Source organism: Agelaius phoeniceus, chromosome 7 (assembly GCF_051311805.1).
Source record: "Agelaius phoeniceus isolate bAgePho1 chromosome 7, bAgePho1.hap1, whole genome shotgun sequence".
Taxonomy (NCBI): domain Eukaryota; kingdom Metazoa; phylum Chordata; class Aves; order Passeriformes; family Icteridae; genus Agelaius; species Agelaius phoeniceus.
Window position 1 is genome coordinate 47,066,927 of NC_135271.1, and position 20,276 is coordinate 47,087,202.

The window sequence follows — 20,276 nt, forward strand, 5'->3', positions numbered from 1 at the left end:
AAACCAGGAAAAGAGCTCGGCACGTTTTCCCTTTGCACGGTAGAACTCAGAGGTGAAACACAATCATTTCAGCCTGGATCAGACTATCCTTTAGCAAAGTCCTAAGTCTAATTAACCCCCAAAATCGACTGACAAGGTTCATTCCTCTCCGCTGCTGCCTTACTGGTTGTATGTATGCTGGGCATGCAGGACCTAAGTCAGATGCTGCTTTGTTATAATTAGGGCTGCAAATTTTGTTTTCTGTTTGGTACTTGCTGTTACATATTGCATGTAATGTATGGCACTGTTAAGGGAAAAAAATTGGAGTCAAAGTGCCTGGAAAGTTAGGTCTGCTCTGTAGCACTGTGAGATTGTTGACATCTGCCGAGGTTGGAGAGCTCAGTAAGCAGGAAATGGGGTGTCACTCTGAGTGGTAGTTTACCATTATCCTGGCATCCTAATGAAGTGTCTGCAGTGCACAGAGCTTCTGGATGGCATCTTAACGCACGGCTAAGCAAAAGCACTTCTCTCCTTGTCACTGTCATCCATCTGCCTGCACCCTACTGTAGCCAATGGGATGGAACCATGCTACAATGTGCTATAAGCCATTTAGAGTTGCACATTGTATAATCAGTCCCATCAAATATGTAAAAAATGACTATTATTGGTTATTTCCCTCAAACTCTGGCACCTGGAGTTCGATACATTAAAGTTTAACTTTTCTAAGTGCTGTTTCTTCCCATTAATTCCACATATATTTTTGTTAAATGGGATTGAGTTGCAAACTCATTGTCTTGGGTCTTGCTAGTGGATCACAAAAGTTGTATGAATATTCATTGCAAATTCCACTTTATATTACACAGGATGAATTTATCAATTGCCCAGATAGAGCAGTTTCAACAATTCTCATTTTCTTTTTCAGCAACTAATTCTGAGGCATGAATAAAAAGTAGATCAATTCGGATCACAAATTGCTTATTTTCTTTATAGCTAATATTAGTTAGTTTCAACATTTCTTATAGATTTTTTTTTTAAAAACCAAGAAAATATTTTACAATATCTCTGCAATAGAGGATTGCCATAGTGTACTGTGAGTGATTAAAATTGGGACTTTTATGTTGCATGCTGTAACATTAAAATATCCTGACATTAAAACTTGTATGAATAAGTGATTTATCTATTAATACATTAACACCTGTGTATCTTAGCCAGCATGACTTCCAGAATATGAAGACTTACCAAACAAAAGCAGAGTTTTGGGCAGTTGATGTGTTTGGAAAAAAAAAAAATTAAGCCAACAGTGTGCTCTCTTTTAAGCAAGTTTTCATTCCCTGATAACACCAAAGCCATCAAGGACCGGGGTTAAGCATTGTGTGACAGAGCAAGCTTCTAAAATGGGCAAGAGCGAGATGAATTGGCTAAGTCGGGTGTTTATTTATACAAACAAGAGGGCAGAACATAATTTAGTTGCATCAGGAATTTTTCACAGACATTAAAACTATAGCAAACATAACAGCAGGGATGCTTGCACAGCAGCACAGTGGGGAAGCTCACAGAGCGTCTGCCCACACTCCGGCTGGCTGTAGCCAGCGCCATAAGTCTCACAATTTCATTAGCACTCGAAAATCCACCTAAACCACCCCATTCCGATTAAAAAATATATTAAAAGAATGAAATAAACAACCCCCCAAAAAAATAAAAACCAAAAAAAAAGCCCCAGACAAGACCCGTCTTTCTCTCGGCAGCTGAATCAGTTGAGAATTGTTGGAAAAACTCTTGGCAGGCAGATTTTGCTGTAGCAACAGTGTGTGACGTTTTAACCACAGCAGAAATCTTATCCAAAATAACAGAACAAGGTGAGAAGAGCCTGTAAGAAAATCAGGGAAAACCATGCCTAAAAAGCCAACAACAACAAAAGGTGGCAGATCAATAGTTTGATATTTTATGCAGGATCATAAATCACTGGGTTTTTTTCAGCAGTTCAGCCGTGAGGCTCGAAAGCATAAAAAGAAAGCATGGCTTGTGATAAAATTAGGCATTAATGTGAAGCATAAATGCCATTTAACATTAAACATGCACAAGCCACTGAAATGCCTGGAAAAAGGGAAATGGGTGCTATAGTAAAACTATACAAAGTAAATCAGACATGAATAATGCAGCAGGTCTGAGGAGGGTCACGGGTCAGACCCCAGTACCTTACAAAATAATGAATGCACGTCAGGTTAGAGACATCCATCCCTTCCTAGCCAACGTGAGTTATTGGAGATAAACCCTGGACTTCCTGTTCTGAAACAAAGTGGCTTGTTGTAAACATCTATGTCCATTTAAAATTAATGATTAAAAGAAACATTCGGTGGGATTCTCTTAAGTATTCTTTATGGGCACAAGTGCTAAAGGTTACTTTCTTCATTCATTTTTACCCAGCCACTGTTAATGTTAGAGACACGTCATGTTTTCTTCTGTGCCCAAATGTTTATCCAAAGCTCATTTACAAAAGGGCTTATATAATAGTAAGAGGGGTTTTTTTCAATGCATTCTTCATTTAGATATAAACAAGAGAGCATCCCCACGGTTTTGCTCTGTTAAAGGGAGCCAGCCCTATTTTTAAAGAGAGTAACCCAAATTCTAAATATATTTTCTATGATTCTTTTACACGGTGAAACCATCTGTGATTCACTTCAGAGTATCCTGATCTGCTGAAATTATCCCCTACGTCTCCCAAAATTTCCCCATAAAATGCAAAGAGGATTAGCCTTCCTCTCATTCTTTATTTGATATATGTGATTATGATGACTTTCCCTTCCAAAATTTTCATGGGGAAAAGAGAGTCTAACTTTCCAAAAAGATTTTTTTCCCCTCAAATTTTCACCAATTCTTACAATAAAAAGAATGTAATTAAAACCAATATTGTTTCTTTTTATCACAATTGCTCTGCTTCTTTTTCTAGACTTAGCTGGAGAATTTAACAGCTGTTCAGAGTGTTTTCCTTCCTTTTCACCCTGCACTGCTGGGCTCCATGATACAGCACAGGGAAAGGGGATAACTTTTTCCCCACCTATTTTTAAAAACCCATGTTTAAGGATTTCCTCCCTACATTTGTTCAAGGTAAAGAGAAAAACATTAAAAAAAAAATTTAAAAATCTTTCTACTCAGGGATCTGAAAGGGAAAAATTGCTAGGAATGTAGAATGGAAGGCATTACAGAAATAAAGCAAATACATAGGTATTGCAAATGAAACATAAGATCTTGCATCTGATCTGTTAAATATTCCATCAACAAGGTCAAGAGTAAAGACAAGCCCAGCCACAAAAACTGAAGTGAGAGTAAGCTTTAATAAAAAAAATGAACAGTTTATCCTGTTCAGCTTCTCAAGTGGAAAAACAAATTCTTTTATACTAGAGAAAAATCAAGCGTGTATAGAGCATTTAAAAAAACCCACCAATATCAACCATTTTAATGAAAGAATACCCAATATTTTCATGGAACTATAAAAGGGAGCAAGACTAAGTGTTATGGCAAAAAGCCTGGGCTCAGCAGCTTTGTGTGGGAAATGGTGAAATGTGACTGTGATTTATAATGAGAAAAGGTATCTACAACATACAATTTTCTACCTAGCTGCAAATAATAATTCATAGTGATGTCCCTTCCAGATAAAATACCTTTGCAATGTAGGACTCATGTGGTAAAATGATCATGATAAATGTCAGACCAGTGCAGGTAACGGCTTTACAAACCATTAAGATTAGCTGGCTCTTTTTTTTTGATGATAACAGTAACCATGCTGTGACTCTATGTGGTAATAATATCTCAGTACTGATAAATGCCAGAGCCAGGCAGAGGTGTTTATCATTCCCAGTTCAGAAATGCTGACTAAAGTTACCACATGTTGCCTGGTTTTTCTTCTTTTACAATAGACTAACAATTAACAAAAAGGCTGATGCACAACATAATTTTATGCAAAATTTCTATGGCTTTTGTGCTTTATTGCCTACCTAAATATCCCCTATGTTCCAATACTGATGACTTTGGTACAGTAAGCCCTAAAGCAAAGGGCTTTTTATCCTTGCCATTCTCTCAATAAATAATTTTTTTATAAATTAATATTGGGGGAGGGCTATTTTAGCACTTTTACAAATACACCTCACAAAGAATTGCAGCCTCTGTGAGCAGCAGAGGGTGCAGGGATGTGGTTCCCTATCTGTGTTAATCAACACAGAGCAGAAACACTTCCGTCAAGAGAACACGATAAAGTTTCACTGTACAACACTTCCCTGTAAATGTTCTGCAACAGACAAAGAGTGAGCCCTTCCTTCCACTGTGCTTATCCCTGCCTCAGTGCCTCAGTTCCACTCAAGACCAGAGAATTCTCAGGAAAAAAATAAAACAAAACAAAACAAAAACAACCAAACCAGAATTAAAAATTAAACTACTTGAGAAACTTTATCTGTGGAGTTGCAGGAGAGGCAAGGCAGCCCAAATATAAATATAAATAATTATAACTATAACTAAAACTATAACTGTAACTATAAATATAAATATAAATATAAATATAAATATAAATATAAATATAAATATAAATAATATAAAATATGTAATTATAAATCATATAAATTATATATATATATATAGGTAATATAAATATAACTAATCTAGTGAGACTATAGCATGTCTTGTGATGGCACAGCATGTCCAGAGAAGGGCAATGGGACTGGGGAAGGGGCTTGGGCTCACGTCTGATGAGGAGCAGCTGAGGGAGCTGGATGTGTTTAGCCTGGGGAAAAGGAGATTCAGGAGGGGCCTTAGTCCCCCTCTGCAACAAGCTGACAGGAGGTTGAAGCAAGGTAGAGGTTGGTCTCTTATCCCAGGTAACAAGTCACAGATTGAAAGGAAATGGCCTCAGATAGTGCCAGGAGAGGTTTAGGCTGGGAATTAGGAAAAATTTCTTCATTAAAAGGATTTATAAGCATTGGAACAGAGCAGTGGGTGAGTCCCCATCCCTGGAGGGATTTAAAAGCCATGTGGATGTATGACTCAAGGACATGGTTTGGTGGTGGACTTGGCAGTGCTGTGGTAAAGGTTGGACTTGGATCATGGAGGATTTTTCAAAACCAAATGATTCTGTAATTTTTTTTAAGCACACCAAGTACCACAAATAAAAAGCCCAGAGAATTTTAACCCCCTTCCTATAACAAATTAACTTCTGCAAATTTCATATCATTTTCATTTGTAGCTTCAGACCTATTTCCACTGGGCAGTTCACCCACAGAACAAAACTGAACAGTAGTAATGGCTTGTGGCAGAAAACATCCAGGGATGACTGCACTGCAAGGCTGAGGGAGGTTTTGCTTTCAGAAGTTAAGGCTTTTTGCAGGTCAAACCAAAACAAGAGAGAAATACACAGAAAGTGTGCTCTTCATTTGTGTTTAACTTCATTATCACTATTGTCAATTGCTTGACTTCCTATAGAATAAGTCCATAAGAAAATTTGGGTTTTTTTACTGGAAACTAATACCTATGCACTGCCCACTTTTAGGTCTTTGTCTTCCATGTCTACATGATTGTTAAAATTAAAAACAATTTCAGTATAAATATCTATATCTGTGGGTATGAAGTATTAATCTCAGCAGGAACTAGCAACACATGCTGAGGAAAGAATATTATCCTAGTAATTTTAATTTTTAAATTAAGCTTGATTGCAGGAAAATTTTAACATGAAACTTTTTTTTGGTGAAACCTTTAAATCAAGTCACTAATCACCACGTATGCTTATACAGCACCTACTGCAACTGGGATTTAATCCTGATTGAGATCTCTGAGTGCTAGGGTAATATGAATATTAAAGAGGAACATATACGAAGAATGATAGGTGATAATTAAATCATAGATGATAAGATCAGAAAAGTGTTCTCAGGTTATCTAGGGCATGTAACATGCAAGATGTTTTCCCTACGTCAGACCTACTGGTACCTTATCTAATCTGTTCCTAAATGAAAGAAGAACAGTTGTACATGACTTTGCTTTAGTTGCAACATCTTAGACAAATCGATGAAAATATCAGCCAAACCTTTCCCACAAAACTATGAATTATGGTAAAACAGGAAGGCATACCTTAGCAGAAATGGCAGAACTGTTCTTATCACCCCAAAGAAGAGATTAAAGTCCTTAGTGCTGCATTCTTTATTGCTAATTTTAAGTTTGAAACACTTTTTTTTTCTTGCATAAATTCCAGTTGTGGGGTATTATAGGTATGAGAAAATAGCTACAGTGGAATAGATTTTTGAAATAATTTTTTACAAGGTTGGACTACTAAAAACAATATTAAATTTTGTGTTTCCAAATATGATGGGATGTTAAAGACAGATTCATAAATATACTGGATTTAATTATGATGAATAAAAAAAGACAACAAGAATTACATAGAAAGTGCACCTATCACAAAAGCTGCATCACTGGGCAAATATAATTCCAGAGGATAATTCCATTTAAGATGTGGGTCTCTTACTTCTCGGAGGTACATTATCTAAGGAAGATGGTCTATCAGTCTAATAAAAAAACCTGAAAGTAAAAAAATTTTTTTCCGTAAACCAGAAAATGCTTTCTTAAGATTAACAGATAATTTTTAATCTTTGTAAACTACTTTTGTTCTCTGTTAAGGTGAAAGAAGGTATGAAATATTCTGGTTTTAACCATGTATTCATGATGACTTTTCTTGTAAGGTACCAGCTACAGCACTGTGCAAAGCCATGTCCAAATGTGGCACTCGAATGGTTATTTTCTTTTTTTTTCCTTTAGAAATCCAAGACAATGCCACTCGCATCAAATGCATAAGAAGCCTGGTAAAGAAGCTCCCTAGACCCAACTATGACACGATGAAAATCCTTTTTGGGCATCTACAGAAGTAAGTAGAACCGTGGTACTGACAAATCAGTAATTTCAAAAAAAAGGAATCGGTATGTGTTGTCCTAATCCTATTGGAAGAGTCATCCAAAATACCAAAGATAATTACATTCTTTGGCAAAACTAAGCATTTATTTATGGTATCTATGTCTATCCTATTCCTGCACAAGAAATCAAGATGTCTAAGCAAAATCCCAAATTTTAACTCGAGTAGAAAGTAGGACAATTCTGTTTCCTTCAATGCAGCTCAAACCATTGGGATTACCATGTTACAGGTGCATTGAACTGGGCAAATGCAACATGTTCCAGATTGCATTCACCCAGTTTGATGGAATTTCTCCAGGAATGGCCTTTTGGATGGTCATGTTTTCAACACTGAGGTCCCTGCTGTTCAATCACCTGTACTGTCCATGGGCTGTGTTGAGGTCAGACACAACCTCACTCAAGAAAACATAGCAAGTGCTCTTGTCCCTCACAAGGAGCTTGGGACAACACAGAACACCTAAGAAATACTGAGGAAATATTTGGAAGTGCACCTTTGCTCTCCTGATGTTGTAGAGGCAGAAAAACAACTCTAGGAGGTTGCCCCTCATCATTCCCCTGGGGTTTCCACACTCATTGTGCTGCATTTACAAGAGACATCAACCCAAAAAATCAACATAGGGTGTTACATTCACCTCAGGTTTTCTTCTTGTACTTCATGGCACTAACAGGAAAGGTGTCCGTAGCTGACATGGCTCACTCAGACACCCACCAGAGCTGTTTGACCTGCAGGATGGCCAGGGAGGCCTCAGGGTAGGGATGTGGGAAGGGCAGGGTCCTGTGATCCTGTTCCTCCTTGCTGTTGGCACTGCCAGTGCTGTTTTCTACAGTCATTTTTTCAGCCAAACTACCCCTAAAACTGAAGGGACATGAGGTTCTGGGCCCCATCAAGGCACAGAGGAGTATTTCATCCCAGGAACGATGTACTGACCCCAGTGAGGGAGTGATAAAGGCTCCAAATCAAAGACCACTCTGAGCTTATAATGAATGATGCCTTTATAGCGATCATTTCTTGGCATGTGCATGTAAGAGATGTAGATCCTTTATCTTGTTTTGCAGCTTCCAGCTGAAATGGCAAAATGAAGTTCATATAGTTGTGGGAATGTCCCCATTTCCTTTAAGCATGGAAGGATTTTAAGCAGTCCATAAAATGACTGAGTTTGGCCTTGCAGAAAAACAGTTTCCTGTGTGTTCATTTGATGCACTGTGTGCACACATTCTCTCCTTCAGCAGGTTATCTAGAGAAGGATGATAATTTATTGCTGGCAATGGAAGAATAATAAGGGAAATTATTTCCTGGGAAGAACATGAGTGCAAGGAGTGGGTACACGCTGTCAGCACAGATATGCCATATACGAAATTTACTGCACTCTGTGTGGCATTGATCTTAACCTGAAAAAGTTTTGTTGCCGTGTCTTAGGGGAGAGATATCAGGTATACACAATAAGTCTTTGATCTCATAGTTAAATCACTTGATTGAGACTCGGGAGACGTGGGTTCAGTTCTTGGCTTTGACCGGATGTTCTGGGTGACCTTGGGTAAATCATTTAATCTCCCTGTGCCTTGGTTCCTTGTTTACAAAATGATGATAATACTTCCTTTGTCTGCCTTGGCTTTTTAGAGCATAATCTATTTGGGACAGCAATTGTTTCCTGCTGTGGATGTGTAGAATAACTGGTGAAGCTGGACCCACATTGGTGTTTTTTTTCGGAGAAAAGAAAACAAAAGGAAAAATAAAACTGCTAAAATAGAGGAAATAAAACACCAATAGTTCATAAAGCAGAGGTACACCGAGGCAACACAGTGGCACAGAGTGATGGAAGGCAGGAAGACGTGACACTGGAGCCATTTGGGGGTTTAAGCATTAGGGAAGCAATTGTCCAAATCTCTCTGAAGAAGGTCAATCTTCTTCTCTGCCTCAAACACATCCTCAGGAAAAGATAGGGCTATCCCATAAGCTTTGCTCCATTGATATGGAAGCAACAGTAAAATAGATATGGAAAACACAAAAATATCCCCCCAAAAACTAAAACCTATGTGTTCTCTTGAACTTGCTGATGCTAAAGACAGGGGGTCAGTCTGAATGATCTCATGGCTCCATAAATGAGAATGAAGTAGTGTACTTATATTTTCAGTAATGATATGATGCTTATATTATGCAAATAGAGACAATGCATGTTTGTTTGAATAAGACTAGGAAACATGACTAGTTTGCAGAGGTTACAAAATGTAGAGTTATATTAATTTGGGGGACACTCTTCAGAAGAGAAGTGTCAATGTCCCCGAGCACAGACATGCACCACCCCCTTTGATCACAGGCCTTTTTCAGGGCAAATTACAGAAGTTTGAAAAGTTTCTGATTAGTTAGAAAAATAACTAAACTGGCTTTATTTGAGGCATATTACTGCAGTTTCTGTATTTGCTGGTTGAGATGGGTGTTCTTGCCCAGAGTTGAACTGGTCTTGAGGGGTTTCTGATGGGGAGAAGATGAGGGATTGCAGCTGTGCTGGTTCCATGGCATTCCCCCTCTTTCTTTCTCCTACCTTTCTCCTACTCCTTTCTTTCCTGTCAGACAGACAGAACAGGGCTATACAGACCTGGACCATGGGGCTGTCCAAGCCTGTGACTTCTGTTCAGCATGTGAGAGCATCTGTCTCACTGACACTCAGCACGAGAATCCAACCTTTGCCTTATCCTAAGCCATTCTGCAGCAATCCAGTCTGCAGGAGCAGGTCGAGATCCAGCAGAAATAACAGTGAGAAATGCACTTCAGAAGGGTCCTCCTTAGAAACCCAGACAAAGCAGGTGATGAGAGAGTCTGTGAGAAAGGCCTGGCAGCAGGGATTAACTCCTGTGCCATATATCTCTCTTCAACCAAGCTCTCTGAAGCTGCAAGAAGTCACAGTGCAGTGTATGCAGCCCACAGGAGGTAGATTAAAAGCAAAGTTGTGTCTGCAGTACCTGTTCTTTCAAGTTTTTTTTGCATTTGATAGGAAAAACCACAACCTGCTGACATTCCTGTTCATCTTTCCATGAAATCTCTTCTACTTAAAAGCAAAATAGACAAAATATGGGGCTGAACAGACATATCACATAGCTCTGTCAGTCTAATTCCATAAGGAATTCCATTATGACTCATGCTAGAAATAATTGAGCACAACTACTATTAGTCTATTCATACTTCTTCCCAAAGATGAGCAAACCCAACAAATAGACATTTCACAGGAAAGAAACAACAAAAACCCAACCTGAGTAGAGATTTTCCTGAATAAAGGGGTACAGAAAACAGCCTGTTCTACTCTAACACGTTTAGAGAATATTTGCTTGCTCTGTACAGCCCATATATTTCTGCCCCATACACCAGATCCACAGATCTCCTCTTTCCTCTTCCTCACTCACATCTGACTTTTACTCCCAAACAAAGTGAGCCAATCACAGGTACCAGCTAAAACTGATGCACCTTTCTGGTCCCAGTTTTTGGGTGCACACAAGACATCAAATGATGCAGAAACCTTGCCTTGTCTCTCTGCAAAAACATGAACTGAGCACAACGCATCCCTATCTGAGAAACCATTATATATGTACCAAATAATTTACTCACAGAATTGTAATACAAGTTAGGCAGAAGGAGAATCTCACTCTATGCATTTTATGACCTGCTTTCACCACAACACCTTGAGGTGGCTGTTACACACCCATTGGGAAACAGAGGCACAAGAAGATTAAATGACTTAAAGTCTCAGCATAAACCAGCAACACAATTTAAAAACCTGGATGGGATTTTTTTTTTTTTTTATTTGCACAGAAGCTTCTCCAGTGACCACAAACCTTCTCATTTCTCCCTCATGCAAAATGCAGCAGGGAGGAGGAACACCCTGGCTGTGTCCTCAGCGCTGCGCTCCGAGCTGGCGAGGGCGGACGCCGCTCTCCTGCAGGAGCTGTGTGCCTGCGTTACACAGCACTGTGCCTGAGCTCATGAGCTGTGCTTATTAATGTTAAATTAATGAATCTCAGCCTGCTCTGCTTATTAGGTTGAGCTCCGTGCCACCACGAGGCAGCTCTGCGACTCCCAGACCCGAGCTGTGTCACATCTGACCGGGCTGGAGCGCAGGGCAGCCAAGCTCCGGTCTGGCTGTACCCATCCGTGTGGACACCCCTGCAAGGGGAGGTGTTAGGGACAAAAACCCCTCTCCTCGCTCCTCATTTCCTTGCACAAAGGCAGGATAATGCGTGTTATTTACAAAACTATAAAAGGGATGTTGAAATAATTAAAGGGGAAGGCAGGGGCCAGCTCCCATCCCTGCGCCTTACGTGGAAGCGCAGAACCCAGATGCCCAACTGTGGAAGATATTCTTCCAGCAGCAGCATCTGCCTCCTTGGCAGCCACTTCAGGCAAGTTGTCTGGGGAGCTCTGCAGTTGCCTCTTGGTTTATCACGTGGATCTGTTAATGTGCCCTATCTGGCTGGCTTGTCCAGGCAGGAGCTGATTTGTTTTAATTCACCTTTGAATCCAAGAAACTCCATTTATTTTGCTCCATTTTTCCCACACTCTCCATAGAAGGGCAAGTAATTTTCAGATGCCATCCAGGCTTTCTGCCCTTTCAGAGGGAGAATGATGATTTTCTTCCTGATTGTCTTCCCCCTCTGCCCAAATTCTTCATTCTTACTATTAATTGTTTGCATTGATTTTCACTGGAAAGATGCTCCTCATCAAGGGTAGAACTATATATCTAAGAAAAACCCACTGATATTAATATATGATCTAACAAAAGTCACAGGTATTAATCTTCAGCTGTTTTGACAAAAAAAAAAACAAATTCCCCCCCTGTTCATAGGTCTGTGAACAGGAAAAAAAAATCCAATCTTTACAAACAGTGGAGAGGAATAATGCCCCCACCTCAAACCTGACAACCGTTGGCAGCAACATTCTGAAAAGCCAAGGTTTTTCCAAACTATATACAACTAAGCAGACTTGTTTCTACTTATTAAAAAGTAAGGAGCAAAAGAAAATGAAAAAATGAAAAAATAAATTTAAAGGAAAATAAAGCAGAGCCATGCAAAGCCAGAAGCCCACAGTAGCCTGCACACCAGGACAAAATGACAATGTGATGACAAATCCAGCAGCAGTACCCAGAATTCTGAGGGAAAACAAGAAAATGAAGTTAAAGTACAGCATATAATAATGCTGTATGGCATGCCTGAAAACTTTTTTTTTTCCCTCCAAAGTTGGTGGAGGAAAGATGTAACAAACATATGGGATTTTCACTTGCTAAACTACGTGTCATATCAGCAGTTTTCAGGCAGGCTCATGTAATAAATGTAGGCTCAGGAGAGCCCTTTTCTCACACAGCAAAAGAACAGATTACACTGAGAACTGTGCAAGTTTTCTATTAAGAAAAATAATAATAATAATAATAAAGGTAAAAGGTACTGAAAACTAAAAACAATCCCCAAAATGGAAGTACTATACAAAAAAAATATCTCTTTGGGAAACCTTAGTGAACCTGTGGAAGACCTACAACCCAAAAAGTGGAATGGGCACTTAAGTTTTCCCTCAGGAAAAATGCCCAAATTTAGAAAGGTACAGAAGCCCTTAAATGAAAACACAAGAAAGACTATTTGTTGAAAATATTTCCTGAATCAAGACCTTTCTTTATAATCAGGCAACTCATGAACAGGTTTTGGTTTTCAGCCATAGGACAGCAACAGGGAGAAAAGTTTAACTATGCTCCTGCAAGCTTTGGGGGAGCAGCTACTGGAAATGTGAGGAGGAGAAACAACCTCCTGCAGGAGGGCAGACCAGTTACCTAAAAAACTCAGATATACCTGACTGGCATGTTAGCATTTTTATGAGATGATTTAACCATCTTTAACTTGAGAAGGGCAAATATATATTGAGATGTGCTTTTGCGCACGCGCTTTTCTCAGTTTCAACTGTGGAAGAGTTTTACAAAGGAGCTGGGTCAATGCCAACACCCATTCCATTTACCACAGCTTCCCAGGGCTCATTTTGGGGGAAGGAGAAGAATTAAACCCTTTTCCTCTCTGTTAAGCACACATGAGTCTACTAAACTCACCCTTTGGAAGTAAGTAGACACAAGAAAATATGCACCAGGCACAAGTGTGCACAGGACAGGAGTAATAGTAGATTTTAGGTTCAGGGCAAAAAAAAAAAAAAAAAAAAAGAAAAAAAAATCCAGTCTCTCAGGGCATCTTTGAGCATTTTGATTTTGGACCTTTTGGGGTTGGGGTGACCTGCTACTGAGGGTTTTGCAGTCATGCCAAATCCTGCTCTTTGAGGAATAAGAAAGTTTACAAAGTTAGTTCTTCCCCAAAGAATACCTTGCTGCTTAGTGCTTTTAATGAGAAGCATGATGAGTAATTAAAGCCACATTTTCACCCCTTGCTTCCATCTATTTCCGAGTTCCACAACTGTATTTAAAAATATAAACCCTGATTTTCATAACAGTCAGGCAAATAATTGCACTCGGTACTTTTCAATGCTACCAAGTACTGAACTGGTGTATCAGCAAATAACAGAATGATAAAAATAATTAACAATGTTTTAATTTAAATATTTATGACACAGTTGACTCTGTGGCTGCACGGCACCATTGTGCTGAGTGCAGTACACAAACCCTGATAGATAGAGCCCCTGTCTCCAAGAGCTCCTATTGTTCATCCCACATTACTCAATATCAAACCATCTCAAAAAAGCTTTTCAAACATTAATTAAATCTCCTAACTTCCTTTTCAGGTCAGTAAGTTTTATTATCCTAGTTGTGTAGATAAAGAAAGTGAGGAATGGAGAGGGTGAGGCACTTTCTCACCGCGACACAGCCAGCACTTCTCACTTCTACTCTTTGCTTGCTCCCCAGTCCCCCAGTGGAGCCCCCCAAAGCCTTTGAAGGCTCATCCATGTGCTCTGGGTGTACGTGTGCATCTGGCCAGCACATCCCAGGCAGGGCTGGTTACTGCTAAGGACTCTTCAGTTAATCAGGACCACGTGAGAATCCTGCTTCTGGTTTGCACTCGCATCAGCTCTAGCAAAATATCACCGGCGGAGTTAATTTATGGGATTTTGTAACCTCTTAATATTGCTTGGGGTTAGTGTTCTTTCCAGCTCAAATCCTTTTTTGTTGGCCAAAATTAGGAATGCTCAATTCATTACAATGGCTCTGTCCCCCTTCTTTTCTTTTTTTTAATTTGGGGAGATTGGGGCCTAACACACTAATGTCCACAACAAGGTCATCAAAGGGTAAATTGCAATGCTTTTCATTTTTGTGCCCAAAGATACGTGTTTTTTCTCAGAATTAAGGTTGTGAAATAAATAATTTGTTTGAAGTTTCTCAGATATTCATTGGAACTTTAAAAAAACAAAACAAAACAAAAAAGGCTTTAAGGCCAAAATGTCAGTGTTCTGTGCAAAATAATTAATATAACACAATAGGATCTATTCTACTATTGATTGAAAGGGAATTTATGCAGGTAATTCATTAAGGCTAGTGAGAGTTTGGCATGTAAATCCCCCAGCAATTTGATGGGAAAACAGACCTTGATTTTTTTTTTAATAAGATATAAAATACATGATTTTCAGTGACAAAGATATAAAAAGCAAAAGCAAATACCTGAACAACTAGGGCCCTGCTCTGTGAGGGTTCTGGAATGACATTAGATCAAATCCTTTTTCACACACTGCAAAAGATGCAACAATCATTTCAATCACCATGTTAAGAGAATCAATACAATTTTTCGTTCCAGAGAATGGTAATTTACATTCCAATATTTGCAGGCTATCACCTTCATACATCTCTTTTTGTGGTCAAGTGCATGATTACTACTTCTGACAGGGTATTGGCCATTTTCTTATGAAAATCTACAAATTCTTGTAAATAAAAACCAATCAGAAAAAAAAAAAAAAAAGAAGAAGAGCAAATCTGTGGACTGGAATGCACTCTACTTGTAATGGGAACAAAAAGCTGGCAATGAAATATAAACCTAAATCACAGCAGAATGACCTACTTTAAGGCATTTGCCAAAGAGACAGTGTTTTAGACAGCTCCTCTGAAGTAGCGTCTTTATGTCTATGCCATCTGCAGATTTATTATTGTGCTTTAGAAAAAAAAAAAAAAAGAAAGAAAAAAAATAAAAATGGAAAGAAAAACCTACAGTATGCCTGAACAAAACTCAGCTTCATCTATAGAAAGATTCCAGTACTGTGGGCACCACACCCACACCTACTGATGTGGTCCAAGTTTTTTCTTTAGAGGCACCTAATTAAGAAACCCTGACTCATTTACATGGATACGTTTGATCTAAATTACACTCCAAACCACACCAAATTAGGAGCATCTGTGAATGCGAAGTGTTTGTTCCCAGTGCCTGGTAGAACAGGGCCAGTTCTGGACGGCACATGTTCAAGTGACGAAAAATATTTCAGATGTAACATACTTCTGAGACCCACTTTTCCACTAATAACTCATAATGAGTTAAACCAGTATCTCTGCTTCAGCAATTATTTCAGGCTGGGGAAAAAAATGTCATTTTACTTTTTAAAGGAAGGGTAGGGGGGAAAGCAGGAGTGGGCAACCACCTAGTTTGGCGGGGCATTAACACGACCATTAGCTACAATTTAAATCTGTGCAGCGCATTTGCTTTCAGATATACTTTACACCTAAAGCCTGGACCGAAGGAAAGTATAAACTAATGATTGGTTGTTGTTCACAAACAAGACTTTCTGCCTTGGTGAATGGTCTTCCCTCATTAATCAGTTTTCCAGAGGAGTCCGGGTGGAAGGCAGGGTCTCGGCCCAAAGAGGCAGCACCCTACATAATAGTAACATGAAAAATTCAAGACCACCAGATTTGAGAGTGATGCCTCCCTTTCCTGGCTGCCTTGCTGGTGGCTGACTGTGCCTGCTTGCAGCCCAGAAAGCCACTCTGTACAAAAAAACGGGTTCTGTGGCAATTAGGAAACTTTTATCCCGCTTTCCCATCTCCCACTAAGAGCGAGCAGGGGGGCTGCAGAAGCCACTGGTTGCTGCCTTGCTGCCTTCCTGACAAACTGAATAAAAAATAGCCTTAATCTCACTCTAGGCAGCCCAAGAACCGAGGAGTGTAAATCCGAATTCCACGCTGGGTTTGCAATTCCCAGCCCACTGGCGCAATTTGGCACGACCTTTGGATTTGGCCCATAGTGTTTGGCAGCCACCTTTTATTCTTCCCATCTTTTATACTTTGTGAATAGTCCAAGTTACATAATGCCAGTGACAATTTGTTTATGGCGAGTGCTGGAGTCACTGTTTTATGATTACATTCAAACTTTAAGCCACATTTTGACATCTAAAGGATCATCTTGCATTCTCGTGTACTCTATACAATGAAGGTTTGTGTTCCAGTGAGGAGCAGGGGGGGAGGAACTTTATAAATAACATGACTCCTTTTGTCTGAAGAGATTTTAATACATTTGTCTGATCTACTGTTTTTGCAGTAGCTAGAATATAATTTGAATATATTAATATTTTCAGCAACTGTGCTGAGAGAACCCAGTTAATAACTTATGCATGGGTGTATAGATACACTTCAGACAGAGGTAGTTTTTAGCCCTTATGTTGGTAATAGTTAGAAACACACAATGAAAGAGCCTGTTCTTTCCTCCTCTTTGTTGTGGGCATGCATTGTGATGGTATGGAGCCAGTGTTCTTTCTGTTGTCTACACAGCCTGGATTCAATAAGCAGTTATATATGCATATTATGACAATGTGGTCAAGGAAACCAGATTTTTTTACTATACCTTCATGTGCCTGTACAGTATAAAATCTGGTATTTATTTTTCTTGTCCTCATTCAATATGTTAACAAAATCATAATTTGATACAGGTTATGTTCACTTTATAATTAAAATTATAGAGTTAGATGAAAATACAGCAAGATGTTGCTGAATGGAAAATATTTATCTTTTCGTACATTACGCATTATGGCGCTATGTAAAATCATAAATCTGTGAAGCAGCTCTCTCCAGCCAATTTGCCTCCTCCCCTGGTCCACAAGATGCAACCAGGTTTACCTCCTCTAAACTGAAGGTTTTACACCCACCTCAGCCCTAACATTAGATTGCACTGCCACATCCTCTCCAAAGCTTTGCTGTGGTCTTCCAAAAGAAGACCCCTTGCCATGGAGATGAGCCAAGAAAAAGGAATTCAGAAAAGTTCTGTAATTTTTACGGCTCCTCCTGTAGCTCTCCCAGCACCTTCACAGAAAAGCACAAACTTTTTTGCACCATGTTCTTTGTGTCAGCACTAGGCTCAGGCTCCCCAGACCACCTCAGGATAGCACTTCATCCATCTGGAAACTGTTCTCACCTCCCAGATCATTGCCATCCACACTGCCAAGTGCAGGCCTTCACCAAACACCATCATCAGCCACCATGCAGTCAGCCCAGGGCATATGGGACAGCCCCAGAGCATATGGAAGCTTTCCAGCAAGTGAAGTTTACTGGGAACATCAGTTTGCCTTGTTCAAACTCTCAGTCCAGAGAGGATTTCCACGGGGCTGTGGCAGCAGTAGTAGCAGGCAACTTTAACCACCTCCGACAACCCAGATTGTTTCCATGTCTGGGTAAGGGTCTCATAAAAGTGTCATCAGGATAAGGAGTTTTCATTTCTTCAGAACATCTACCCCATGGAAGTCACTGCAGCTGCTCTGTTGGACTCAGAGCCAACACTGAGATTTCTGTCACAGGGCAAATTTCAAGTCTTGTTGAACACGTTTTGGATCTCACCTGACCTCTATGGTGAGGAGCTGCTTAACCTTTCCAAACTGTATAGTAAGAGCTTTCCATTACTTCTCATACTAAATTAAGTTTATCCAGCTCTGCATCCTGAGACTACAATGTGTGCTTTCTAAAGAGGTATTTTCTAAGTTTGCAAACCCGTTTACAAACATTCACTTCAGGCTAGACATTTTTCTGCTGGAGAGGCAGCATCTACAGAGAGATGTCCTGAAAACTCCTTACTGTGTGTGAGTTGTCCAAAGACTGATGACTGATATCAGGGTTTTGATATCAGCAAGATTGTCCCTGTTGTTCCTAAATCCTTCAATCTCTGTAGAACATGGTTTGGGTTAGGAGGTCTAAGAGACTTATGGATGTTTTCTCACCACTTTTTTTAACTGTGGATTTTGATCAGGGTTAGACAGAAGCAGATATTGGCAAATCTGGTCACTTGAAGCTTCAAAGATGAAAGAAATACAACTACTGAGAGAGGTAGGGCTGACTGTGTCGAGTATAAAGACTTTGTAAAGTATCTGAGGCAGTTAGACCAGAGTCATCTGAGACCAGCACATGTGTGAATGGGTATTTGACTTTAAAGAAGCTAATGAGAAAATTCAAAGCTAGTTTAAAGCCAGGAAATATTGCAGAACTTGCAGTACTACAAAGGGTGCTTCTTAGAAAGACACAATATATGGAAAATCCTCCACTCCAGGCAGTCCCTGCATTTAGTGCAGCAGACTAAACACGTGCACAAAAAAATAAACATCAAGCTAAGGTGAGCGGACAAGACAGACAAAGTGTAAGTAGAAAAGACAATGCTGACATAGTAAATTCATTGCTCAAGGGCGAGTAAAATGTAAATAAGTTTAAAGAAATCAAAGACTCGTGGCACATACTCACTAGTGCATTTAAGAGCTGTGTTCATCCTACTCGTGCTCAGTATCAGGGCTGAAACAATCGTGGTGCTGGGAGGCATGTTAAAGCATCTTTCAAATCTGATACAAATGCAGTGCAGATATATTGCAATCCTAGCTTGTGGAGAGCTCAGAACTGAACCTGGAGAGGAGGAATCCTGGTTGAGGTCAGATCCATAGAAAATCATCTCTGTTGGGTAGATCGCTGCAAAAAGACTTTCACTTTAAACAACAAGATAGTGACAATATGGGATTAAAAAAAATGATTTTTTTTTTTATATTGGGGACAGTTAATAGGCCAACATTTGAATTTTTTCCATTATTTATAAAAGACTTGAAAAAAAGTAATTTATGAAGTAATTGTAATGCTTTGATTTGGTATTTTTGAAGGTCTTTTCCAAACCAAATGATTCAGTGATTCTGTGATACAAAAATTCACAGAAAAACAAAAACTCTGTTGAGAGTTTGTTCCCTGACTTTTGTGGAATTCTTTGCCATATTCAATGTCAAAAACTACTGTGTTTCTCACAGAACTGAATAATTAATTCATGACACTGGACAAAACCAATGTGTTGATAGTGAACCTGTGTCTTTCATGGGCTAATCTAGACCCACAAGCAAAGATGAATTTCTCAGAAGGATGTCTAGAGCTCAACATCCCAGGCTGAAATTCCACTCAATTGACCCTTCTGGGCTCTAAGTCAGAAAGTAAACCTGTCATATCCAGGGCTGAGTTATTTGCTGTCAACGGGATTATAGCACAAAAAGGCTGTAATTGAAGGCTGCAAGAGGTTATAGATTGAACATAGTCAAAAGCAGTAACTCCACTTAGTAAAAGTAGATATCATCCAAAATGAGAAAAGTTAAGCTCATATAAGGTGAAATTCTGACTCCATTGTGGCTTCCAGTTTCTGGGATTTTTTTGTCAGTGACTTTCAGAGTAATCAAAATTTCACTCACTGCCCAGAGAGAGATGCTGCAAAGGGTGCGATGAAGTGAAAGTTAAAATAACTCTTAACCTGGAGCTTCCAAAATACATTTTCTGAGCAGAGACTGCTACCTAGCTCAGTGTTTTCATGATGTAGCAATGCAGACAGCCCTTCAGGGGACCAAGGGCATAAAACTGTGCCAGTGGAGTACAGCTGGGATGGATGTGCAACCAGAGCCACCCTGCTGTAAATACTGAAGCTCCCATTGCTCAGCTCCCTGTGGGACATGGGGAACTGCACTACTTAGGCATAGTGAGGTGCAGTTTGTGGGAAGTGATTTCAGAAAGCTGTAACATCACTGAACACCTGTGGCAGTGCTGACACCTTCCACCTGAGGCTCTCCTAGAAAGGAAGAGATTACTGGGAGGGAGAGCTTAGAAGTGTCTGACAGATGCACTAATTTTACTGGGAGCAGGAGGCTTAAATCATAATACAGAGTCTCATCATCTTTCTACCTTTCATATGAGTAAATCTGAACCAAAGAATGCAGTTGATGTGCCTCTGGGAAGAAGGGACAGAGGGTCTCCTGTGTGTTTTCCATATCCCCCCTGCTCTGGGTGTGCTGCTCAGAGTGGCTTCTCTCACTGAGGTACAAACCAGAGCTGGTGGCTCTGTTTTTTTGCCACATACTTTCTGTTTGTCCATCATTAAGCACATCAAAGCCTCGGTGTCCCCATCAGGAAACA

The 20,276-nt window shown here is 39.7% G+C and overlaps 2 protein-coding genes across 11 annotated transcripts in view; one reads left to right on the top strand and one right to left on the bottom strand.

Annotated features, from left to right (window-relative positions):
* ARHGAP15 (Rho GTPase activating protein 15) overlaps positions 1–20,276 on the top strand; it is a 320,887-nt gene that overhangs the window by 290,659 nt on the left and 9,952 nt on the right. Inside the window, exon 13 of the mRNA XM_054636450.2 lies at positions 6,772–6,877. Coding sequence (XP_054492425.1) covers positions 6,772–6,877 — 106 coding nt within the window. The remainder of the gene's footprint in view (positions 1–6,771; positions 6,878–20,276) is intronic.
* The window catches only part of QTMAN (queuosine-tRNA mannosyltransferase), a 318,519-nt gene that overhangs the window by 28,081 nt on the left and 270,162 nt on the right, over positions 1–20,276 (bottom strand). The window contains exon 12 of one of the 10 annotated variants that reach the window (XM_077181757.1): positions 14,575–14,613. The exons of the other annotated variants lie outside the window; for them this stretch is intronic. Within the exon in view, the coding sequence (XP_077037872.1) occupies positions 14,590–14,613 (24 nt within the window). The 3' untranslated portion in view covers positions 14,575–14,589. Of the gene's footprint in view, positions 1–14,574; positions 14,614–20,276 lie in introns of those variants that run through there. 10 annotated transcript variants of the gene reach the window in all.